At 39.6% G+C, this 19,866-nt stretch overlaps 2 protein-coding genes across 5 annotated transcripts in view; one reads left to right on the top strand and one right to left on the bottom strand.

The window, feature by feature from the left end:
* Window positions 1-17,327, top strand: part of LOC134793797 (caspase-6-like) — a 29,608-nt gene extending 12,281 nt beyond the window's left edge. The window contains exons 2-5 of one of the 4 annotated variants that reach the window (XM_063765474.1): window positions 14,269-14,876; window positions 15,442-15,620; window positions 16,225-16,385; window positions 16,963-17,327. In XM_063765474.1, the coding sequence (XP_063621544.1) occupies window positions 14,339-14,876; window positions 15,442-15,620; window positions 16,225-16,385; window positions 16,963-17,179 (1,095 nt within the window). In that variant the 5' untranslated portion in view covers window positions 14,269-14,338 and the 3' untranslated portion in view covers window positions 17,180-17,327. Of the gene's footprint in view, window positions 1-8,848; window positions 9,992-10,451; window positions 10,631-11,732; window positions 11,906-12,607; window positions 13,008-13,694; window positions 14,877-15,441; window positions 15,621-16,224; window positions 16,386-16,962 lie in introns of those variants that run through there. The other 3 variants (XM_063765471.1, XM_063765472.1, XM_063765473.1) reach the window with 3 other exon arrangements.
* The window catches only part of LOC134793829 (blood vessel epicardial substance-A-like), a 75,325-nt gene that overhangs the window by 21,255 nt on the left and 34,204 nt on the right, over window positions 1-19,866 (bottom strand). The window contains exon 6 of the mRNA XM_063765528.1: window positions 19,075-19,186. Within this exon, the coding sequence (XP_063621598.1) occupies window positions 19,075-19,186 (112 nt within the window). The remainder of the gene's footprint in view (window positions 1-19,074; window positions 19,187-19,866) is intronic.

Below are 19,866 nucleotides of genomic sequence, written 5' to 3'. Positions count from 1 at the left end.
CCGCACCGCCCTTATAAATATTACCTAAATTATTCTTTATTAACGCTCCCGCAGTTTAGGTATTTATTTATTTGAGTATTATTTTTCACCGCGCCGCCCTTATAAACTAGTTACCTAAACATAATTTATTAACCGCACCCGCAATTTAGGTATACTTATGTTTATAAGAGTGTATCCTTATATAGGAACATAAATTGTTTTACCGCATATTTAACCCGTCTCCTGCACTATGGCGAAAGATACAAAAAATATCGAAAGCGTCGACAGCGCGTATTATGAAGATGAATTGTTGATGCTTGAAGCAAAACGCAACATCTTCTTTGAACTCGTCCAGAGCATTTACAATAAGTCGCTAGTTGTTCATACAGATGTAGCGAGTCGCGAGAGTTTCCTCGACGCTGCTGACAATATCGACGAACTTCGCTCGGAGTTCAAAGAGGTTGTTAATGAGTATAATCGCACGTTGCTAAGGGCTAAGGAGGCTGCTGTACCTAATTATCAGCCGATTATAGCCTTCGAAGATTTGTACTGCCGCATCAGGAGAGCGGTTAAGCGGCTGCAACCAGCCGCACCGCCGGCCTCTTCGCTGCCTTCTATAGTGGAGAGAGCCAGACCTTCTTTGCCAACGATGGAACTGATAGCGTTCGATGGAGACATACGTAACTGGCCGCTGTTCTACGCTAGTTTTAAATCTAGAGTGCACGACAATCTGTCGCTTACCGACGAAGAGAAGCTTTTCTACCTTATTGGGAAATTGTCACCAAAAGCTCAAGCTGTCTTCGCGGGTATAACTCCGGGCGCTGAAAATTATCAGCTTATCCTCGATAGTTTAATTGACAGATTTCAAGACAAGCGCACTCTTGCCTCGACCTACATGGATCAAATGCTCAATTTAAAGGTTAATTCTAACTTTCAGACATTCATCGATAAATTTGTCACAGCTGCGAATGCGCTTAAAGCGCTTAAGCTTGATGACTTAAGCGACTTTATGCTTCTGCATATAGCATTAAAAAAGTTAGACCAGGAATCTCTACGAGCATTTGAAATGCTACACCGCAATACGAAGTTGCCTACCTTTCGTGATCTGTCAGATTTTATGAAGAGTCAGTTTAGGATTTGTCAAAATGTGCAACCATGTACCGCCGTCTCCGCCGCCGTAAATCCATCGCGCGAAAAAGGTGTTAAGTCGTCTCAACCGCGTAGTGCCGCACCAAAACTACAAAGTTATGTTGCTTGCGCGAGCACTACTAAATGTTTGTGTGACAATATTGTCCATGAACATTTATTTAAATGTCCGTCCCTCAACAACTTAACGCCTTCCGAACGCTTCAAACGCGCTAAAGAGCTTAAGGCATGTGTTAACTGCCTTAGTATCAAACACCGCACCCGCGAGTGCAATTCCGAGGTGAAATGTCGAGTTTGCCATCAAAAGCATCATACTCTGTTGCATTTTGACAACGTCAAGGATGAAAAAGCTACGACGTCTGATGTGTCAAATACATCTGCGAGCGCCGCGGCTAAGTCGTCTTCACCGCCGGAGAGCACATCTTGCAACACGTCTATCGTGACTCAAGCACTAGCGGCCTCTAACAATAAGATGTCAAATCAAAACTCAATATCTTCGTGTGATACGGTTTTGCTGTCCACCGCAAAGGTTATCGTCCGCGATAATAAGGGTGGTACACAAGTCATCAAATGTTTACTTGACACCGCGTCACAAAGTAACTTCATTACTGAGGAGTGTTGTAAGCGATTAGGTCTGAATTTTAATAAAAGACCAAGCGCTGTATTTGGCATTGGAAAAACTAAAAAAAATGTTAAGGGTAACGCAGATATTAAAATATTTTCGCGGTTTGACGAAAACGTCAACTTTGACGTTTCGAGTCTTGTGGTAGATCGCATTACCGACGACTTGCCGTCAGTGCCCGTGGACATGTCGACCCTCACGCATGTTCATGGACTTCCTCTGGCTGACGACACGTTGGATACGCCCGTCGCAATTGATGTCCTGGTGGGTGCAACTATATTCCCGCATTTGTTGCTACCGCACATTGTCAAAAGCGACGTGGACCATATGCCACCGGCTATTCAGACGGTATTGGGGTATATTTTGATGGGTTCGGTCCCTGCTCTACAGGCACCGCGTAAATATACTTCGGCATGTTGTACTTCCGTTCAGGACTCCATGGACCACCTCCTCAAAAGGTTCTGGGAGCTTGAGGAAGTATCCGCTCCGCCCGCTCAAAGTCAAGATGACCTTGAATGCGAAGATTACTTTCGCGCTACCACCACGCGCAACGCTAGTGGCAGATATACTGTCGCATTGCCTTTCCGAGATGACGTGTTCAAGCTTGGAGAGTCGCATTCTGCTGCTAAGAGGCGCTTTCTTTGCCTTGAAAGGAAGCTAGAATTATCGAGTATGTTACGTGCCGCCTATGACGATATCATTCGGGAATACGTCAGTAAGGGTTACATATCGGAGGTAACTAACTCCATGAACGCCTCACCAGCTATCGCGTACATAATTCCTCATATGGCTGTCGTGCGCGAGGACAAGGCAACGACCAAAGTGCGCATGGTCCTGGACTCGAGTAGCAAGACAAGCACAGGCCTGTCGCTGAATGATGTATTACACTCAGGGCCCAACCTTCAAGGGGATTTGTTTTCAATCCTTCTGAACTTTCGCTTATTCAGAATAGCGCTTTCGGCCGATTGCCGTCAAATGTTTTTGCAGATTGGTGTTCGCGAAGCGGACCGCCAGTTTCAGCGAATCTTGTATAGATTCCGCCCGGCAGATCCCATTACCACGTACGAATTTCATCGTGTGTGTTTTGGCATGAAGTCGAGTCCCTATCACGCGCTCCGCGTCGTCCGTCAGCTGATTGCAGACGACGGACATAAGTATCCCAAGGCCGCAGCGATTGCGTCCTCCTGTACTTACATGGATGACGTATGTTTTAGCATTATGTCAGATGACTCGCTACAGCAGGATGAGTCTGTTGCTATTAACGCGGCTAAGGAGCTGATTGATCTATTCAAATGCGGTCAATTTGATCTTGTGAAATGGACCTGCAATTCAGACGCCGTGCTACGCGAAATACCCGCTTCGCACCGGGCTTCCGTAGACATTGAAATCGACCCAGGGATCTCCCAAAAGGTTCTGGGCTTATGTTGGAATAAATCTGGTGATTATTTCCATTTCAAAGTGACAGAGCCAGACTCAACGTGCACTAAAAGGACGATCTTGTCCGCAGTGGCACGTCTATGGGATAACGTGGGCTTAGTAGCTCCAGTTGTCTTATATGCAAAACTCCTCATCCAGGAGCTTTGGTTGATCAAATGCGACTGGGATGAGACTCCCCCGCCCCATATTGTGGATTTATGGGAACGATTCTGTTCAGAGTTGCCAAAACTAAATGAAATCCACATACCGCGCCATCTTGGAGTAGTACAGGGTTGTACTATAAACCTTTTAGGCTTCGGTGATGCATCCGAGCGTGCATATGGAGGTGTAGTATACCTTCAGGTTCTAAAGGGAGACGAAGTGACAACTCGGCTGGTGTGTTCCAAGTCGAAGGTCAGTCCCCTTAAAACAGTATCCGTTGCGAGATTGGAATTGTGTGCTGCAGTCCTCCTGGCGAAGCTCATGCGGAAGGTGCAAGATAACTTCGAACCTCGTTATAAGATCAACGAGATCTACGCGTTTACTGACTCGAAGGTTGCCCTCTGCTGGATTCAGTCATCACCACACCGCTGGCAAACGTTTGTTGCCAACCGGGTAGTTAAGATTATTGAAACTATTCCGGCCAACTGCTTCCATCATGTGGCGGGCTTGGAAAATCCCGCGGATTGCCTGTCCCGTGGACTGACGCCTGCAAAGCTAGTGGATCATCCTTTGTGGTTCACGGGACCAGCTTGGGCTAACAAGCATCCATCAGAGTGGCCTTTAAGGGAACTCGATCGAGAGTCCATCGGTGAAGTGCCGGAGCTTAAGCCTCTTGCACACGCTACAACTACGGATGTGTCAGAGTCACCACTTTATTCGCTCGCTCAGCGGATATCATCGTGGTCACGATTATTGCGCATCATCGTATACGTGTACCGCATTCTAAAACCGAAACCGCGATCCACGGCACTTACTCGGTCTGACCTAGAGTTCGCTGAAGGCAAAATTCTTTCATCGTTACAAAGTCAACACTTCAGTGACGATATTGATAAAATTAAAAGCAAGAAGTGTTGTTCGCCTGCCTTACAAAAGCTTAAACCGTTCATGGATAAAGACGGTCTGATTCGTGTTGGAGGCCGACTGTCAAATGCTGACTTGGAATATACACAGAAACACCCAATTGTGCTTCCCCGACGTGATCATGTAGTTAATCTGATTGTTGATTACTTCCACAGAAAGCATTTGCATGCCGGTCCTGAGGCATTGATGTCTATACTTAGGCTTCAGTATTGGATACTGTCGGCTCGTCGTGTCATTCGCGACCGCGTTGCCAAATGCAATACGTGTTTCCGAGCGAATCCACAATCGTCTTTCCCGCTCATGGCAGACTTGCCGAGCTGTCGCGTGAATCAGGTAGATAAACCTTTTACGCATACGGGGTGTGATTATGCAGGCCCCTTGCAGTACACACCTACTCGTGGCAGAGGAGTCAAGAGTCGCAAGGCTTGGTTATGCATTTTCACTTGCCTCACGACGCGCTGCCTTCATATCGAGATAGCGACGGAATTGAGTACTGCTAACTTCTTGGCCGCTTTAAAGCGCTTCTTGGCGCGGCGTGGCCCCGTCCAATGCATGTATTCGGACAATGGGACTAATTTTACCGGCGCCAACTCTTATATGCGAGACCTCTACAAGTTTTTGGACGATCATCGTCCACATCTTGAAATAGAGCTCGCGGAGAACCGCATCGATTGGAAGTTTATTCCTCCCGCTTCTCCACACTTTGGAGGCGCATGGGAAAGTATGGTGAAAATAGTCAAAAATCACCTTTTCAAGGTAATCGGTACGCAAATACTGTCATACGAGGAGCTTCTGACTACGCTTGCGCAGATAGAGGCTCTGGTAAATTCACGACCACTGACAGCCCTGAGCAGTGATCCCGCTGAGCCGTCGGCTCTCACTCCGGCTCATTTTCTCAACACTGCTCCGCTGTTGTCTTTACCTGTTCTATTAGTGGAGTCAGGCAATTTACGTGACCGACATGCCCTCCTGGATAAGATAGTGCAGTCTTTCTGGCAACGATGGCGTGCAGAGTATCTGCATCAGTTGCAGTCTCGAGCTAAATGGACCACGCCATCAGTTCCCATCGTAATTGGCACTGTGGTTGTTATAAAGGTAGATAATGCGCCGCCATTTTCATGGCCTTTAGGCGTTGTGGAGGCAGTGCATCCTTCGAAGGACGGCTCAACCCGCGTTGTCACTGTCAGAACAAATAAAGGAAGTTTTGTTCGTCCTGTCGTGCGATTGTGCCCACTGCCTAACCAATAATATGTATATAGTATAATTCGTTAGGATAATACTATTCTTTTAGTTTGTTATTTCGCTATTGTTGTGAATGGTCGTTTAGTTTGATGAGAAGGGTTATCTCTGACTTTATTTAGTTTTGTTTCCTTTAAAGGAACCCTTTAAAGCCGGGGGGGAATGTTCGCGCCCCTTTTCATTCATTATCATTCACATTCATCCATATCGCTCACTCTTTCTTTTATTAATATACTCGACCTCATTTCTCATGTCACTCGCCTTTTGCCGACCTCCTTTTAACCGCCAATAAATAAAAACGTAATAGAATTCAAATTTAAGTCAGTTCTGTCAGTCACAAAATATACGTCAATCGTAAAAATACGTTTTCGCGAGTTTTGAATAAAAAAGGTGAAAAATAAGTGGAAATAGAAGAAGAAGGAAACGAACCGTATCACATATCTGGCGGCCGCCAAAACCCACCGAAGATTACATCCAGGTACGGTCGGCCCCATTAATATCATAATATTATCACACATAGCCATAGTCCCCTTTTATCTTCGGGCTGCGCTACCGCAGGTCCTTCGAAATTTATATTCCGCCCCTTTAGCACAGATACAGTTTATTTTAATCTCTATGATTTCTATACGCTATACTTAAATCCAGGGGAGGGATAGTCGTATATAAAACACTTTATTCGAAAAAATAGCGACATCTATATTACTTAACGCTAAACTTTTTTTTTAAATATGGCTCCACTTTATTTCGCCAGAACGTCTTAAAACTCTTGTATCCAGGGCATGGATCAAATAAAAAAACATCTGTTAGAACAGATTATTTATGGCGATCGTTGCCATGGAGGCGATTGTCACAAATAACCGGGCAAGTGCGAGTCGGACTCGCGCACGAAGGGTTCCGTACCATAATGAAAAAAAAACGGGAAAAAAAGCAAAAAAAGAACGGTCACCCATCGAAGTACTGACCACGCCCGACGTTGCTTAACTTTGGTCAAAAATCACGTTTGTTGTATGGGAGCCCCATTTAAATCTTTATTTTATTCTGTTTTTAGTATTTGTTGTTATAGCGGCAACAAAAATACATCATCTGTGAAAATTTCAACTGTCTAGCTATCACGGTTCGTGAGATACAGCCTGGTGACAGACAGACGGACGGACGGACAGCGAAGTCTTAGTAATAGGGTCTCGTCTTACCTTTTGGGTACGGAACCCTAAAAACAACTTTGTCAAATAAAACTCAAAATATTATAACACCCCATTTATTGTCTGTACTATGACATAATTCAGATAATCAAAAATACTTTCAGTTTTACAATGTTAAAAGAAACAAAGTTTTCATACGCCATCACAGTTGCTGAGAACTTTATTACCAAAAAATTTTGAAAAATTATGGCGGGTAGATTCACAACCTGAGCTGCGTGTAATTGTGTTTCGTGGTCAATTGTGTGTTATTCCAGCCGTGTATGATAGGTACCTAATTTATTTACATCAACAGTCAAGTTAAAGTACCTAATCTATTCTCGTGTATTAATAAATGCCCTGAAGCCCTTTTTCAAAGTGTTTTACGTTCGCAACATACTTAGACGGTATTTATGCCCCTCCCCCCTGATATTGACGTTGATATTTCTGGTTAAGAATTACAGATGGCGCTTCAAAATGGATGGCTTCAAAAAAGTTCCACGAGATGGCTATCTTTGTCCTATATATTAATTATATTATACATACTACTCTTTGCTTAAATATATCAGTTAAGGGCTCCACAGACCTTGCAATAAATCCACGTGATTTTTGATCTATTGCCGCCTATAGTGCGACATAAAATAGTAGAAATTAAATAAAATGGACCTCAAAAATGTCCATACTAAATTGTTGCCATGTATTTAACGTCAAAAATGTGACAGTTACGTAGAAAGTGGCGCCCTCATTTATTTTCTACTATTTTATGTCGCACTAGCTAAGTACGAGTAAGTACCTAAGTAGGCTCAGAGTAAATAACTAATAAGTAGGTGCAACAATGAACAAATTAAGACAATCGCAATCGCTCTATATAATTTTTGGTTAACCGCGAGTTCTCAGTTCGGGGCGAACTACTAGTTATATTTAAGTTTAGTTTTATGTTTAGTTTATGTATTATTTTAGTTATGAAATAAATTTGTTTCCATTCTCATTAGTGAAAAGGATTTCTTTTCTACTTGGATATTTGAAATATCTCGGAATGGCAGCTACTGGGTTCTACGCTACTCAAAACAAGATACGCGCTTTAAAAGAGAGGTTAATTTTCTCTACCAATTAACCAGCATCATTTTGCAGTTAAGCTAAGTTTTCTTTGATTCCAGACTCCATAATATCAGGTCACACGAAGTTGGTTAAAAAGATCAAAGTGTATGTAACTGTACATAATTAGGCATTAAAACACTCGTGTGATACTATTATGAAACTCATTTCATTCGTTTCATAAACCCCCACTCGTATTTTAATGCCTTTCATTATGTAGCAGTCACATAAACTACTATAAACTACGAGGTGACCAATCGAATGTTGGTTTGAAAATGAAAAGTAAGTACTTAATTCAATTGTATACCTTAAGCTCGTGCAATAACGTACAACATTTTAAATATTCTGAACGCTGCAGAATAGTCAGGTAATTCCCCTATCAATTTTAATACTATCTAATCATTTCGCGCTTCGAATGTAGTAGATACATACGTATCTACCTAACACTGAAAGTTCCTCGAACAAAAAAAAATCTCTTCATATTTTTTTGAGAAATATGTCATTCGGTTATCATTTGCAGATTGCTGACAAATTGAAAATTGTATTTTGGGTTGTATTCTAATTTTAACCTGAGTCATTTTCCGTTTGAGTTCAGCCAAGAACAGAGATACAATAGACTTTATAATGAAGCCACTTGGTACACGAGAACTATCTCGTACAACGGTTTACACTAAGAACTTAATTAAATCGCTTTTTTAGTTTTTTAAAGGTTAACATACCTACAGAAGCAAAACTCAAAAGTTTACAGCGCAGTTGTGCAAAAAATAAAAAATATCTTACGCGAATCCTTACGAATTTCCTCATGAATTTCATACAAAACCTAAATTTTAGGGTCATTCTATCCGAATGAAAATGTGTACGGGTGATCAGAATGGGTTAAAAAGCACGCGTTAACATAAATAGTGATGGCCAAATAAGTTCAGTGTTCTTAAGTAAAACTTTCAGTTTACCCCACGTACCTATCCGATTTCTTCGCAATTCAATAATAATATTAATAACTGACTAATACACTTGTTATCTTTGATACAAGCGTATCTTATCTTTCATTGTTGTCCGCATTCAATACAATGCATACGCGTGCGTGGCTCGGTTGCACCGTTTAAAATAAAAAAAGACATTATATAAAGTAATTTTCGTTATACATTAACAAGTGCAAAAATGATTGCATTAAAATAACAAAAAGTTTACTTATTATTTACGTAACGAAACTTAACCCAACGTCAAGCATTGTTGTATTTGTGATTGTAGATACGCACTGAAAGTGAAATGGGTCAAGCATTCAATATAAGCCTGGAAGTATCTCTATCATCTGATGAAGATTGTAGTGTAAGTTCGAAAAATATAAACAAAGTTGATATAAATACATTGGACGCCTGTGTACAACCAGATAATATATTAGAAGATCTCGTAATACAAGAGGGTCTTTATGAATCTAGAAAATTCCAATCATGGCAAAGAAGACGAAAGGGATACTATGCACCTAGAAGATTTGAATCGAGGCATGGTATGACTGATATAGACCACAGAGAACCATCAGAAATTGAGAAAGAAGAAGACTTAAATGACAAATATGGATTACAATTACAGTCATCCGTCGCTATTCCTAAACTATCAACACCAACAAATGAACAAGAAAAACCACCAGAAGTTAAGAACAAACTTACCACAGAGACTGATTCTGTTATAGATAAAACACCTCATGAGCTTGCTATAAAATCGTTTGAAGAACGTTTTTTTGCAAAAAATCAAGCAGAGTCTATCAATGACATTATACCACTTGGAAATAAAGTAGGGGTTTATGAAGCCCGAAACTTATTCGCTACTAATCCTAAACCATCGCATCGCACGAATGTTAAAAAACAAACAGGAGAATCTGAAAAGCAACTTACTTCAGAGGCTGGTTACGACAGTAAGAAAGAGTCTGATGATGAGCTTGTTAGAAATAAGTTTAAAAAACTTTTGGAAAAAAAAAGTTATAATGATAGACCTAGTGAAGGTATACCTGAAAAAAGCAACTCATCAGAGTCAGATTTAGAATTAACAACGTATGAATTAGAGAAATACACAAGAAATGAAATGATTATTTTCAATCATGAAAACTTTATTAGCGGACCGAAAAGACGAGGCACAGCGTTAGACGTAGCAGCATTAGAAAGTACATTTAAACAATTTCGATTTGATGTGACAACTCACAATGATCTAACAGAAAACGATTTGTTCACGGAATTGAAAAAATGTAAGTAACATATCGTTATATACTGGTACTTAGATACATGTTTGTATTATACAAGATATAAAAACGCAAAAGCATTGCTAACAAAATATATATATGTATATATATATATATATATATATAAATAAGGATTTCTGGCAATCTACACATAGTTAGTCAACCTTTCTAATAAAAAAATGTTATTATGTTATATCAATAAGCATACATCAGGTACATAATCACAGATTTTTTTTTAAAGACACCATTATTTAAGTGTACAAATCCCAAAGCGTGTCGGTATACACTTATTTACAAGGAATTAATATCGATAATCTTTTACTAATGTGCTTATATTTTGTAGTACTATTAGAACTATAATAGGTACTATTATTACAGATATAACACCATTGGAAAAACTCGACCAATTTAGGCGATCACCAGTTGTCAATAGTACCCCATCCTAAGCCTGTTTTGTGCATTTCAGTTAGCAGAAGGGACTTCAGTGCCAGCGGCTGCCTTTGCGTGGCAATCCTGACTCACGGACAAGACCACGGCTATTTAACAGCATTTGACACACGTTACTGCGAAAGAGATGTGATCGCCTGCTTTGACGCTCGTCTCAATCCCAGCTTGGTAGCAAAACCAATCATATTCTTAATTCAGGTAAGGGTATTAAGTACGCTTTAGTCTAATATTTTAGCCTTCCTCCGAGTATGTGGCATCAGTCAGTTTAGCCTGGCGTTGTGGTCCAACTGGACAACGACGCACTTTACGACGGCTAAATCATACCAGTATCCTTAGCCTTACCATGAGTTTTATGCGGCCTTAAACACTAGCGACTGCGTCAACTCAAACGCAGTGCATCTCGCTTGCAGCAATGTCAGTGCGAGGGAGACGCATTGTGAGGTAGCCAATGCAGTCGCTAGCAAATACATATGTTAATATCGCAGTGTCAAACTCGTGGAAAGGAAACAGAACTTTACTTTCAATCTAAATTCATAGAAGCTAAACCTCATAACGAATAGGTATACAGGGTGACCTTAACCATTGGACAAACCCTGAAATCCCATGTAGGGTTACTTCTCAGAAATGCTCTAACGGTAATATTTTTTTAATTAGTACAAAAGATAAAAAAATAAATTATCAAACAAAAGTTTAATTGAAAGTTTAATTAAAAAACCCTTTGTTTGAAAATGTGCGGCAATGATGACATTTGTCTAAAGTCAGAATCTTATTAATGTCATAAATAAAAAAGATAATCAAAACGATCGAAGAAGGTTTCATACTATTTATTACCTCAGGAGCTACTAACACATACAGGTTGCTCCAAAGTAAAAAAATCGTAATTTGTTAATTTCTTCATAACCGCTACACCGACTGTTATGATACCTACTTTGTATACTGGTTCTAAATACCCGAATGCATATGTAAATTTCGGCTTCGTCCAATGGCTAGGGACACCCTGTACATATATTGGCTTGAATAAAGGCAGTACCTAAATCTTGTATGTTTACGCGACAGGAACTCAAAATAGGTAAACTTAAAAAATATTTAGAGATTTTCGTTATACTTTTACTTCGTATAGAAAACTCGCAGAAACTTCAAAAGGCTCGGAAATGGTCGCCTATTTGTAGCAAAAATAGTACGGGAACATCTTCATTATGGTCAAATTCGTTTCATTTGTCGAACTCTAAGCCTAAATAAATAGCTCATCCACGAATTGTAGTGTCCCGTCCATTGCAATAATGAACTATTATTTTTGCAGGCATGCCGGGGTCAACAACCGGCTTCAGTTGTAGAAGCCGGAACCATAAGTGTACATGACCCTATTCAGACTGTGGAGCTAGATGCTGTATTACCAACAGAGAAATATCGCAGGCCCATGGACTCAGATATAATCATGTTTCATAGCTCTTTCTTTGGAAGAGCCTCTATCAGGTGAGTTAAACTCACTGAGTTTTACAGTAGATGCCTATGCTTGTCTTTAGAAAACATAACGCGACGCGTTGAGTTATAGTATGGAAACTGTGTGGACTCATGCTTGGCTTAAACGAGGCGACCAGCGGGGCATGCTGCGTGGTCTCCACGTTATGCCTCGGCCACGGAACGCTGGCTTCGAGCGTCACGAACGTGGACGTGCGTCGACCGCCTTACATTTGTGGCGTCAGCGTCAAGCGTGCATGCTTCGAGTCTCATTAAAAAAAATTGACATTTTGTTTTGACATATGCACTTGTTAGAAAGTAGTAAAATATAAATTACAAATCAGAAAACATGAGTGGAAATAGATCTCCTAAAACCGCTATAGTTCGTTTTTTTAGCATTAGAAAGAACTTGAAAGAAGGAAAGCGATCTTTACATGTCTTTTAATTGAAAAACGCTTTTTAAAAATCAGGAACTATTACTTATAAAAGCAGAAGAATGTAAATTATCGTATTAGATTAATAATTGTGTACTTTTCAGGTAGATCTTATCGTAAAGAAAATTTGTACGCATAATCAAGAAGAATTCAGAAAAACGATAATGAAACAAAATGTTGCATATCTACTACCGTTTTTGAAATTATTAAAACATTCAGAATGACCCGAGCTGTGTATTACACTGACGACTACAAACGATTTAAAATATAATTAAATTTTCAGAGTGATTGAAGAGGGCACGTGGTTCATACAAACACTTTGTGTGCAAATGAGACTGCTCGGCGCCACAGACCACTTCGAGAAGTTGTGCCGATGGGTTCGAACAATCGTTGCTCACATGGAGTATGAAGGGGCCAAGCAAATGCCAGTAGTTACCTCAACATTACTCAAAAAGCTATATCTGAAGAAAACACTTTCTAGTTTAGATAAATCTGAAAAATCTAAAGAGGAAAAGTGGCAAAACGCGCTGATGGAAACACTTTCTCGTATGCCTCGGCGTAGAAAAAAATTCGATCGAATTAGTTTAGTAAAAGCGCCTGAAGGAAGTTCTCCGAGGGTAATAGGCGTGTTTACAGATAGGTACCAAACTTTACATGTTACATATTAGGGAGAAGAAATAAATGTAACTAATTTACTATAAGAGAGGCTTGAGTTTACACATAATCATTTTTTTACTTTACATATACAGGGTGATTCATGAGACGTGAGCAGGACTAATCCTGCACACTCAGTAACTGATAATTGATCGATCACCGTCGTATTTAGGTGAAACAGCCAGATTTTTTCCTATTTTTTAACTTTTTGGTGAGGGCAAATTTAATCCTCTACAATCATGGTCACCCTACAAGACCTAATTAATAAGCATAAAACCTCTTTAATTTTTGATTACGAAGAAAATAAACTGTTAAACTTGAGTGAGATACGAATTTTCAAAAGTAACCAGACCGCGATGACAGTAGTGACATTCAATTTGACACAGAATATCGGTAGTTTAGTATTTTAATTTTAGGGTGACCACGCATGTCGTAAATAAATTAATAACTTTTTTTTTCAACACGACTAGAAAATTAACGTTAACCTCACTAATACTGATACGAAAGTGTTGCTTATAATCTACGAAATGTGCAGTATTAGTCCTGCTCACGTCTCCTGAATCACCCTGTATACACTTACACATTTTGACTGTACAAGTGTACACATAATCATTATTGTCATGCTCAGCGCTGTAGAATAGTAAGGTAATTTGGGTCATCCTACTTTTTCTTTACTCTACAATTTTAATTTCTATTGCCAGAAAAAAGGGTGATAGATATTGAATCCGTGTGTAAAAATTTCATACATAACCGGGAGTTAAGTAACCAAGGACCTGTGAATGAGTTACTGTGATTAAGAATATTTAAAGAAGTTATTTATTGAACAAATCTATCGGGATCGATATCCTAATTAAGCCTCCTTCTCCATCACAAAATAGAAAATAAAAGCAATGGGAAAGTATTCCAAAATATGCATTTTACGAAAAACTGTCAAAACTTACGTACAACGAAAAGTAAAATGGCCTATTTAAATACCTGTTAAGTTTCTGTATAATACTTGATAATATCTTATCATGATTTAAACAACACTGCCCATTTAATTTTAAAAACAGTATTTCAAAGAAAGAACAGACTAATCCACTTGTTATCATTCGATAAAAGCATATCTTATCTTCAATTCCCGTCCGCATTCAATAGAATGCATACGCGTACTGTGTGGTTTGGTTGCAACATTTAAAATAGACAAAGACCTAGCTTTAAATAAAAGTAACTCTCGTCATAATTAATAAGTATACTAACATGCGGCTACAGACATGGTTCCACAAGGATAATAAATGGTTCACTTACAAGTATTATCTACGTAACGTAAATTAACGCCAAATACTGTTGTCTTTATGATTGTACGTATTCAAAGTGAAATATGAGTCAAGCATTCAATTTGAGCCTGGAAGAATCTCCATATGGATCATCTAATAAAGAATCTAGTACCGGTTCGAAGAAAATAAACAAAGCTGACACAAATACTGTGGACGACACGAGTCCTACGTTAGAAGATTTCGTCACCGACAAAGGGGTCAATGAACCATCAGAAGCAGCTGAAAAGCAACATGAAACAGATGATGGTTATAAAAACACAAAAGTAGCTGATAACGAGTTTATTAAAAATAAGTTTGAGGAAGTTTTTGAAAGAACACTAAACGAATATTATAAAGACGTATTACATATACACGAGAGCAACACATCTCAGTCAGATTTAGAGTCAGCAACGTACGAATTAGAAAAATTCGAAAGAAATGATATGATTATTTTCAACCATGAAAACTTTATGAGCGAACGGAAAAGACGAGGTACATCTCTAGATGTAGTAGCATTAGAAAATACTTTCAAGCAATATAGATTTCATGTGACTACTTATAATGATCTAACAGAGAATAATTTGTTTGTTGAACTAAAGAAATGTAAGTATCGAATCGACATTCTTAAATCTTAGTGATTAGATTAGCGAAACTTGTAGAATGATACATATATGACAATAAATAAAATGACAATATCAAGACGCAAAAGCATTGCTAAATAATTAAATATTTGTGCAGATCATACACATACCGATATTACTATGTGAAAGATTACTATAGTTTTTAAAATATATTTTTTGAAATATTGAGTTCACAAAAAATTATATTATATTATTATATATGTATTATAAAGTTATGTATAATATTGTAACTTTTAATCTTTATCTGACATTCTTATATATTTTTGTGAAAGTTGATATTATAACTTATAACATCTGTAAAACACCGTTTGGACTAGTCGACAAATTGATTGATTGCCTGGCTAATCCACGTCCCATTATCAAAATGTAATGAATTTTTCTCTAATTGAGTCGCTTAACTTCAAACTCGGGTAAATCCCTCTATCAGATTATACGATTTTGGTATTAAAAAAAGGTAATAGGGTAGAGATTTGCTGAGAGGGTCGAATGGATTTACCCGAGTTTGAAGTTAAGCGACACAATTTCAGTTAGTAGAAGGGACTTCAGTGGCAGCGGCTGTATATGCGTGGCAATCCTGACTCACGGGCAAGACAACGGCTATTTGAGAGCATATGACACGCGTTACTGGGAGCGAGACGTCATCGCCTGCTTCGACGCTCGTTCAAATCCGACCTTAGTGGCAAAACCAATCATATTCTTAATTCAGGTAAGAATATCATAAACCAAACCAACCCTATGGAAAACGGCTTATTTACCTACTACAAATGCTGTATCAAACAAATGTGCCTAGTTAAGCGTGTCAGTGAGAATTCATTAAATCATTAATGTAAACAAATCAAACATTGGAGACGCAGTTTATGCGTCGTCCCATATTCCAGGCACCAAAGTTGGCGCTGGTGCGGCCGCATCCTCGGCCGAAAGCCTCAAACGCCGCAAATATCTAACACTAGGTAGTAGCTACATATTTGCGGCGTTTGGTGTGGAAACCTTGGGGCAGTGGGGACCTAGCGCGCGTCGCCTCTATGGGGAGCTGTCAAAGCGCCTCATAGAGGTTTCTGGTGACCAGAGGGCTGGCCAATATTTTTCCCAGCGGATCAGTATTGCCATCCAGCGGGGCAATGCGGCCAGCCTTCTGGGCACCCTACCGAGCGACTAGGACTTAGGTCAAAAGTTTTATTTATAAGTTTTTAATTTATGTGTTTTTATTATGTTTTAAAAAGTTTATGATTAGGTTGTCCCATACCCGAATAATGTTATAATGACATTTGGTAACCGATTTCATTTTATATTACTACAAATTTGTTTTGTAGGCTTGTCGAGGCCACCAGCCAGCTGCGGTTGTGGAAGGTGTACCTAAACCTGTTCGAACTGTCGAACTAGATGCAATAGTACGGTTAGATAAATACCGGAGGCCGATGGACTCGGATATAATCATGTTTCATAGCTCTTTCTTCGGACGAGCCTCTATCAGGTGAGTATTAAATACAGATATAGTACATAATTATTTACCATAGTATTTTCACGGAAACGTACGAACGTGTCTTGCTATTTCAGTCAGTCTCGGTACAAAACCTACTGAGGTTGACTGAAATAGCATGACAAATATGAACGTTTCCGAGAAAGTATTTATTTTATTTTGTTTTTAGTATTTGTCGTTATAGTGGCAACAGAAATACATCATCTGTGAAAATTTTAACTGTCTAGCTATAACGGTTTATGAGTTACAGCCTGGTGACAGACAGACGGACGGACAGACGGACGGATAGACGGACAGTGGAGTCTTAGTAGTAGGGTCCCGTTTTTACCCTTTGGGTACGGAACAATGCAAACCTGTGCGAGCACAGGCGCAGTGCACGTAAATAATGTTTTGCATGAGTTATTTCTTCACCTCCCCGCAAAATTCGGCAATATGTTTGTACGCAAATCCGATATATAAGGTTACTCCAGTTGGCTTTAATAGCCACTGATGAGGACATACATAACGACATACATATGTCAAAATCCAGTTTGTCATCAACAGATAACAATTGACAAAAAATATGTTTCAGAGTAGTTGAAGAGGGCACGTGGTTCATACAAACGCTTTGCGAACAAATAAGACTGCACGCCGCCACAGACCACTTCGAGAAGTTGTGCCGAAGGGTTCGAAGCATCGTCGCTCAAAAGGAATATGAAGGGGCGAAGCAAATGCCAGTAGTTACCTCAACATTACTCAAGAAGTTATATCTTAAGAAGACACCGCCTAATAACTGTATTGTGATGTGACAATACAGGGTAATTCAGGAGACGTGAGCAGGACTAACACTGCGCATTTCGTAAATTATAAACAACTGTTTCGTATTAGGTATTGTAGGGTGACCATGATTGTAGAGAATTAAATTTGCCCTCACCAAAAAGTAAAAAAATAGGAAAAAGTGTGTGGTTGTATCACCTAAATACGACGGTGATCGATCAATTATCAGTTACTGAGTGTGCAGGATTAGTCCTGCTCACGTCTCATGAATCACCCTGTAGATATAATGTGGCCTAGGCCTAACCAAGAAGAAAACGTTCTGAAGGCCGGTTAAGATTTAACAATTGAAGAGATGTTTACAAAAACAACATAACTGCTTAGAGCGGTTGACACTTTTTTAAGAACATTGTTAATCGTTTCAGGTGTCAACCAGTGTAGTCAGTTATGTTGTTTTTGTAAACGTCCCTTCAATTTGTTACGGTTTTATCTTGTTTTGATATGAATATGACCTCGAAGATCGCTCACACTGGTACATGCGAAATGCAGTGCAAGTCGCGTGTGCATGGATTATTCATTAGTAGTAGCAGGCGTGGCTCACTCCGCGATTTCGTCGCTTTGCACAGGTAGCTAAAAGTACATCCGTTCCACACCAATTTTGGTGGCTAGCCATAAGCCGCGCGTGGCGCTGTCGCCACCTAGCGGCCATATCTGTCCTGATCGTAACAGACGCGCTTTGTTAGAGAGTGAGTCTTCTGTACCTAGTACTATTATTTATTCTGTGGTAGTAATAGTAATAATTTTATTATACTCAACACACATCACAAGTTTACCTAAAGTAAGTCCTACTCTATACGCGAATATTTTACGTGTCTGCGCATTCATCATGTCATTTTGTAGTCATGCAAAGTATTCATTTGAATTCTTCGTAAAAGACGGCCACAAAATGTTTATAGAATGAGCAAAGTTTTAACGAACTTAAAAAATATATAATACTTATCGTAACTTCCCATAATTAATAGCGTGAACGTGGCCACGCATTTTTTTAGTTGTGACGACTTGTTTAATTCTTTCAACTCCAAGAATCTTAAAGGCGTCGTAAGAAGTGGTGCCCGTGGCGCCAAAAACGCTTATAAGTATTATGGCGTACGTTGTCAAAGTAATCTTCAACGTTTGCTAGCTTATGCCAGAGTTTATGGCGTGTGCATGACGGTCTTGGGTTTGACAGATGGCGTTCAAAAAGTTAAAAGGTACCTAGTCATTAAGACCTTTCAAACAAGTTGCAGATAACGTAGAGTTAAGAGTATAAAACTAAATCTTGAGAAGCTTTTCACAGTATTTTGCTTTATACACTGCAACTTTTTATAGCGATACAGTTGCGATACTCGGTATAGTAGTAGTGTAATATGTTAAGAATATTATGGATAAATGAGTATGAGTATGAGTGTGGTATGAGTAACATAGTACTGCTAAGTGCCGTGATGGAATCGCGCAGCGATTAAACGCGCGCTTTAAAAAATTGTTTTATCGATGACTATACTTTTCTTTAACCTATCAACTAAAACTCATCGAGACAATTCTAACAAACACTAAATATTTTTGTAAATAATGTTGCTAATCCAAAAATGTTAATATAGATGGTCAAGCAAATCTTGTCAGTAGAAAAAGCCGCGAAATTCTAATTTTCTATGAGACGATATCCCTTCGCGCCTACATTTTTCAAATTTGCCGCCTTTTTCTACTGACAAGATATGCTTGACCAAGTATACCTAGTTGCTATGTTTTCTGAAATATTTTTCTCAATGCACCTTCGATAATCGGTATCGATATGGTTGACTATTTTTATTGTGCAATAAAGTTTAAATAAATGGGTTGTTTGCTTGTGCAAGTCGCAGATTGCAAAGCTCCTTAGATCATAGAGGGTACTGACCTATGAGACAGTCGAGCACGACCTTGAGGGCCGGCCGGTGCCGCAGCACACGCTCCAGGCGCATGCGCGGCCAGCACACGCACGTGCACACCTCCTCAGCCACCACGGACACCTGGATTAAAAAAAAATCGGATAATCAAGAGTAGGGGAGAGCGAGGTAAGTTGAAACAACGTCAATTTTGCTGTATATATTTATAATCGCTGATTATAACTAGTAGTTCGCCCCGAACTGAGAACTCGCGGTTTGCCAAAAATTATATAGAGCGATTGACTTTGTTGCACCTACTTACTCGTATAGTTCGACATAAAATAGTAGAAAATAATTTTCAAGAAAAAAAAACTGACTTCTATGGGGGCCGGTGAAAGATTATTGTACATAGATGGTGCACTATGCAAAAAAGGAGGTAAAACCACCCACTTTTCTAGTAGGTAGCATTTCGTTTCTGTAAGGGTCGCAGTTTTAGCCTCACGAACCCACTTCTCTGATAGCAGTTCGGTTCTGTGAGGATCGCAGTTCAAACCTAACCTAACCCACTTAACGGCGCGTGCGGTGCGGTGTACGGGGGTTTGAGCGGGAGGGCTAGTAAGTTTGGCATCATTATACTTTATACCTACATTTTATGGTAGGTAATCATAGTGGTTTATTTAGCTTAGGTATCAGTGGTTTTCCGGGTCAAGGTCCGAGTCCGGGTCCGGGTCCAGTTCCGGGTTCAGGACCAGGTCCAGGTCGAGGTCCAGGTCTAGGTCGAGGTCCAGGTCCAAGTCCAGGTCCAAGTACGGGTTCAGATCCAG

The sequence above is a fragment of the Cydia splendana genome, chromosome 9 (genome assembly GCF_910591565.1).
Source record: "Cydia splendana chromosome 9, ilCydSple1.2, whole genome shotgun sequence".
Classification (NCBI taxonomy): domain Eukaryota; kingdom Metazoa; phylum Arthropoda; class Insecta; order Lepidoptera; family Tortricidae; genus Cydia; species Cydia splendana.
Note: the sequence above shows the minus strand (reverse complement) of the source record. Positions and strands in the feature narration are given on the sequence as shown.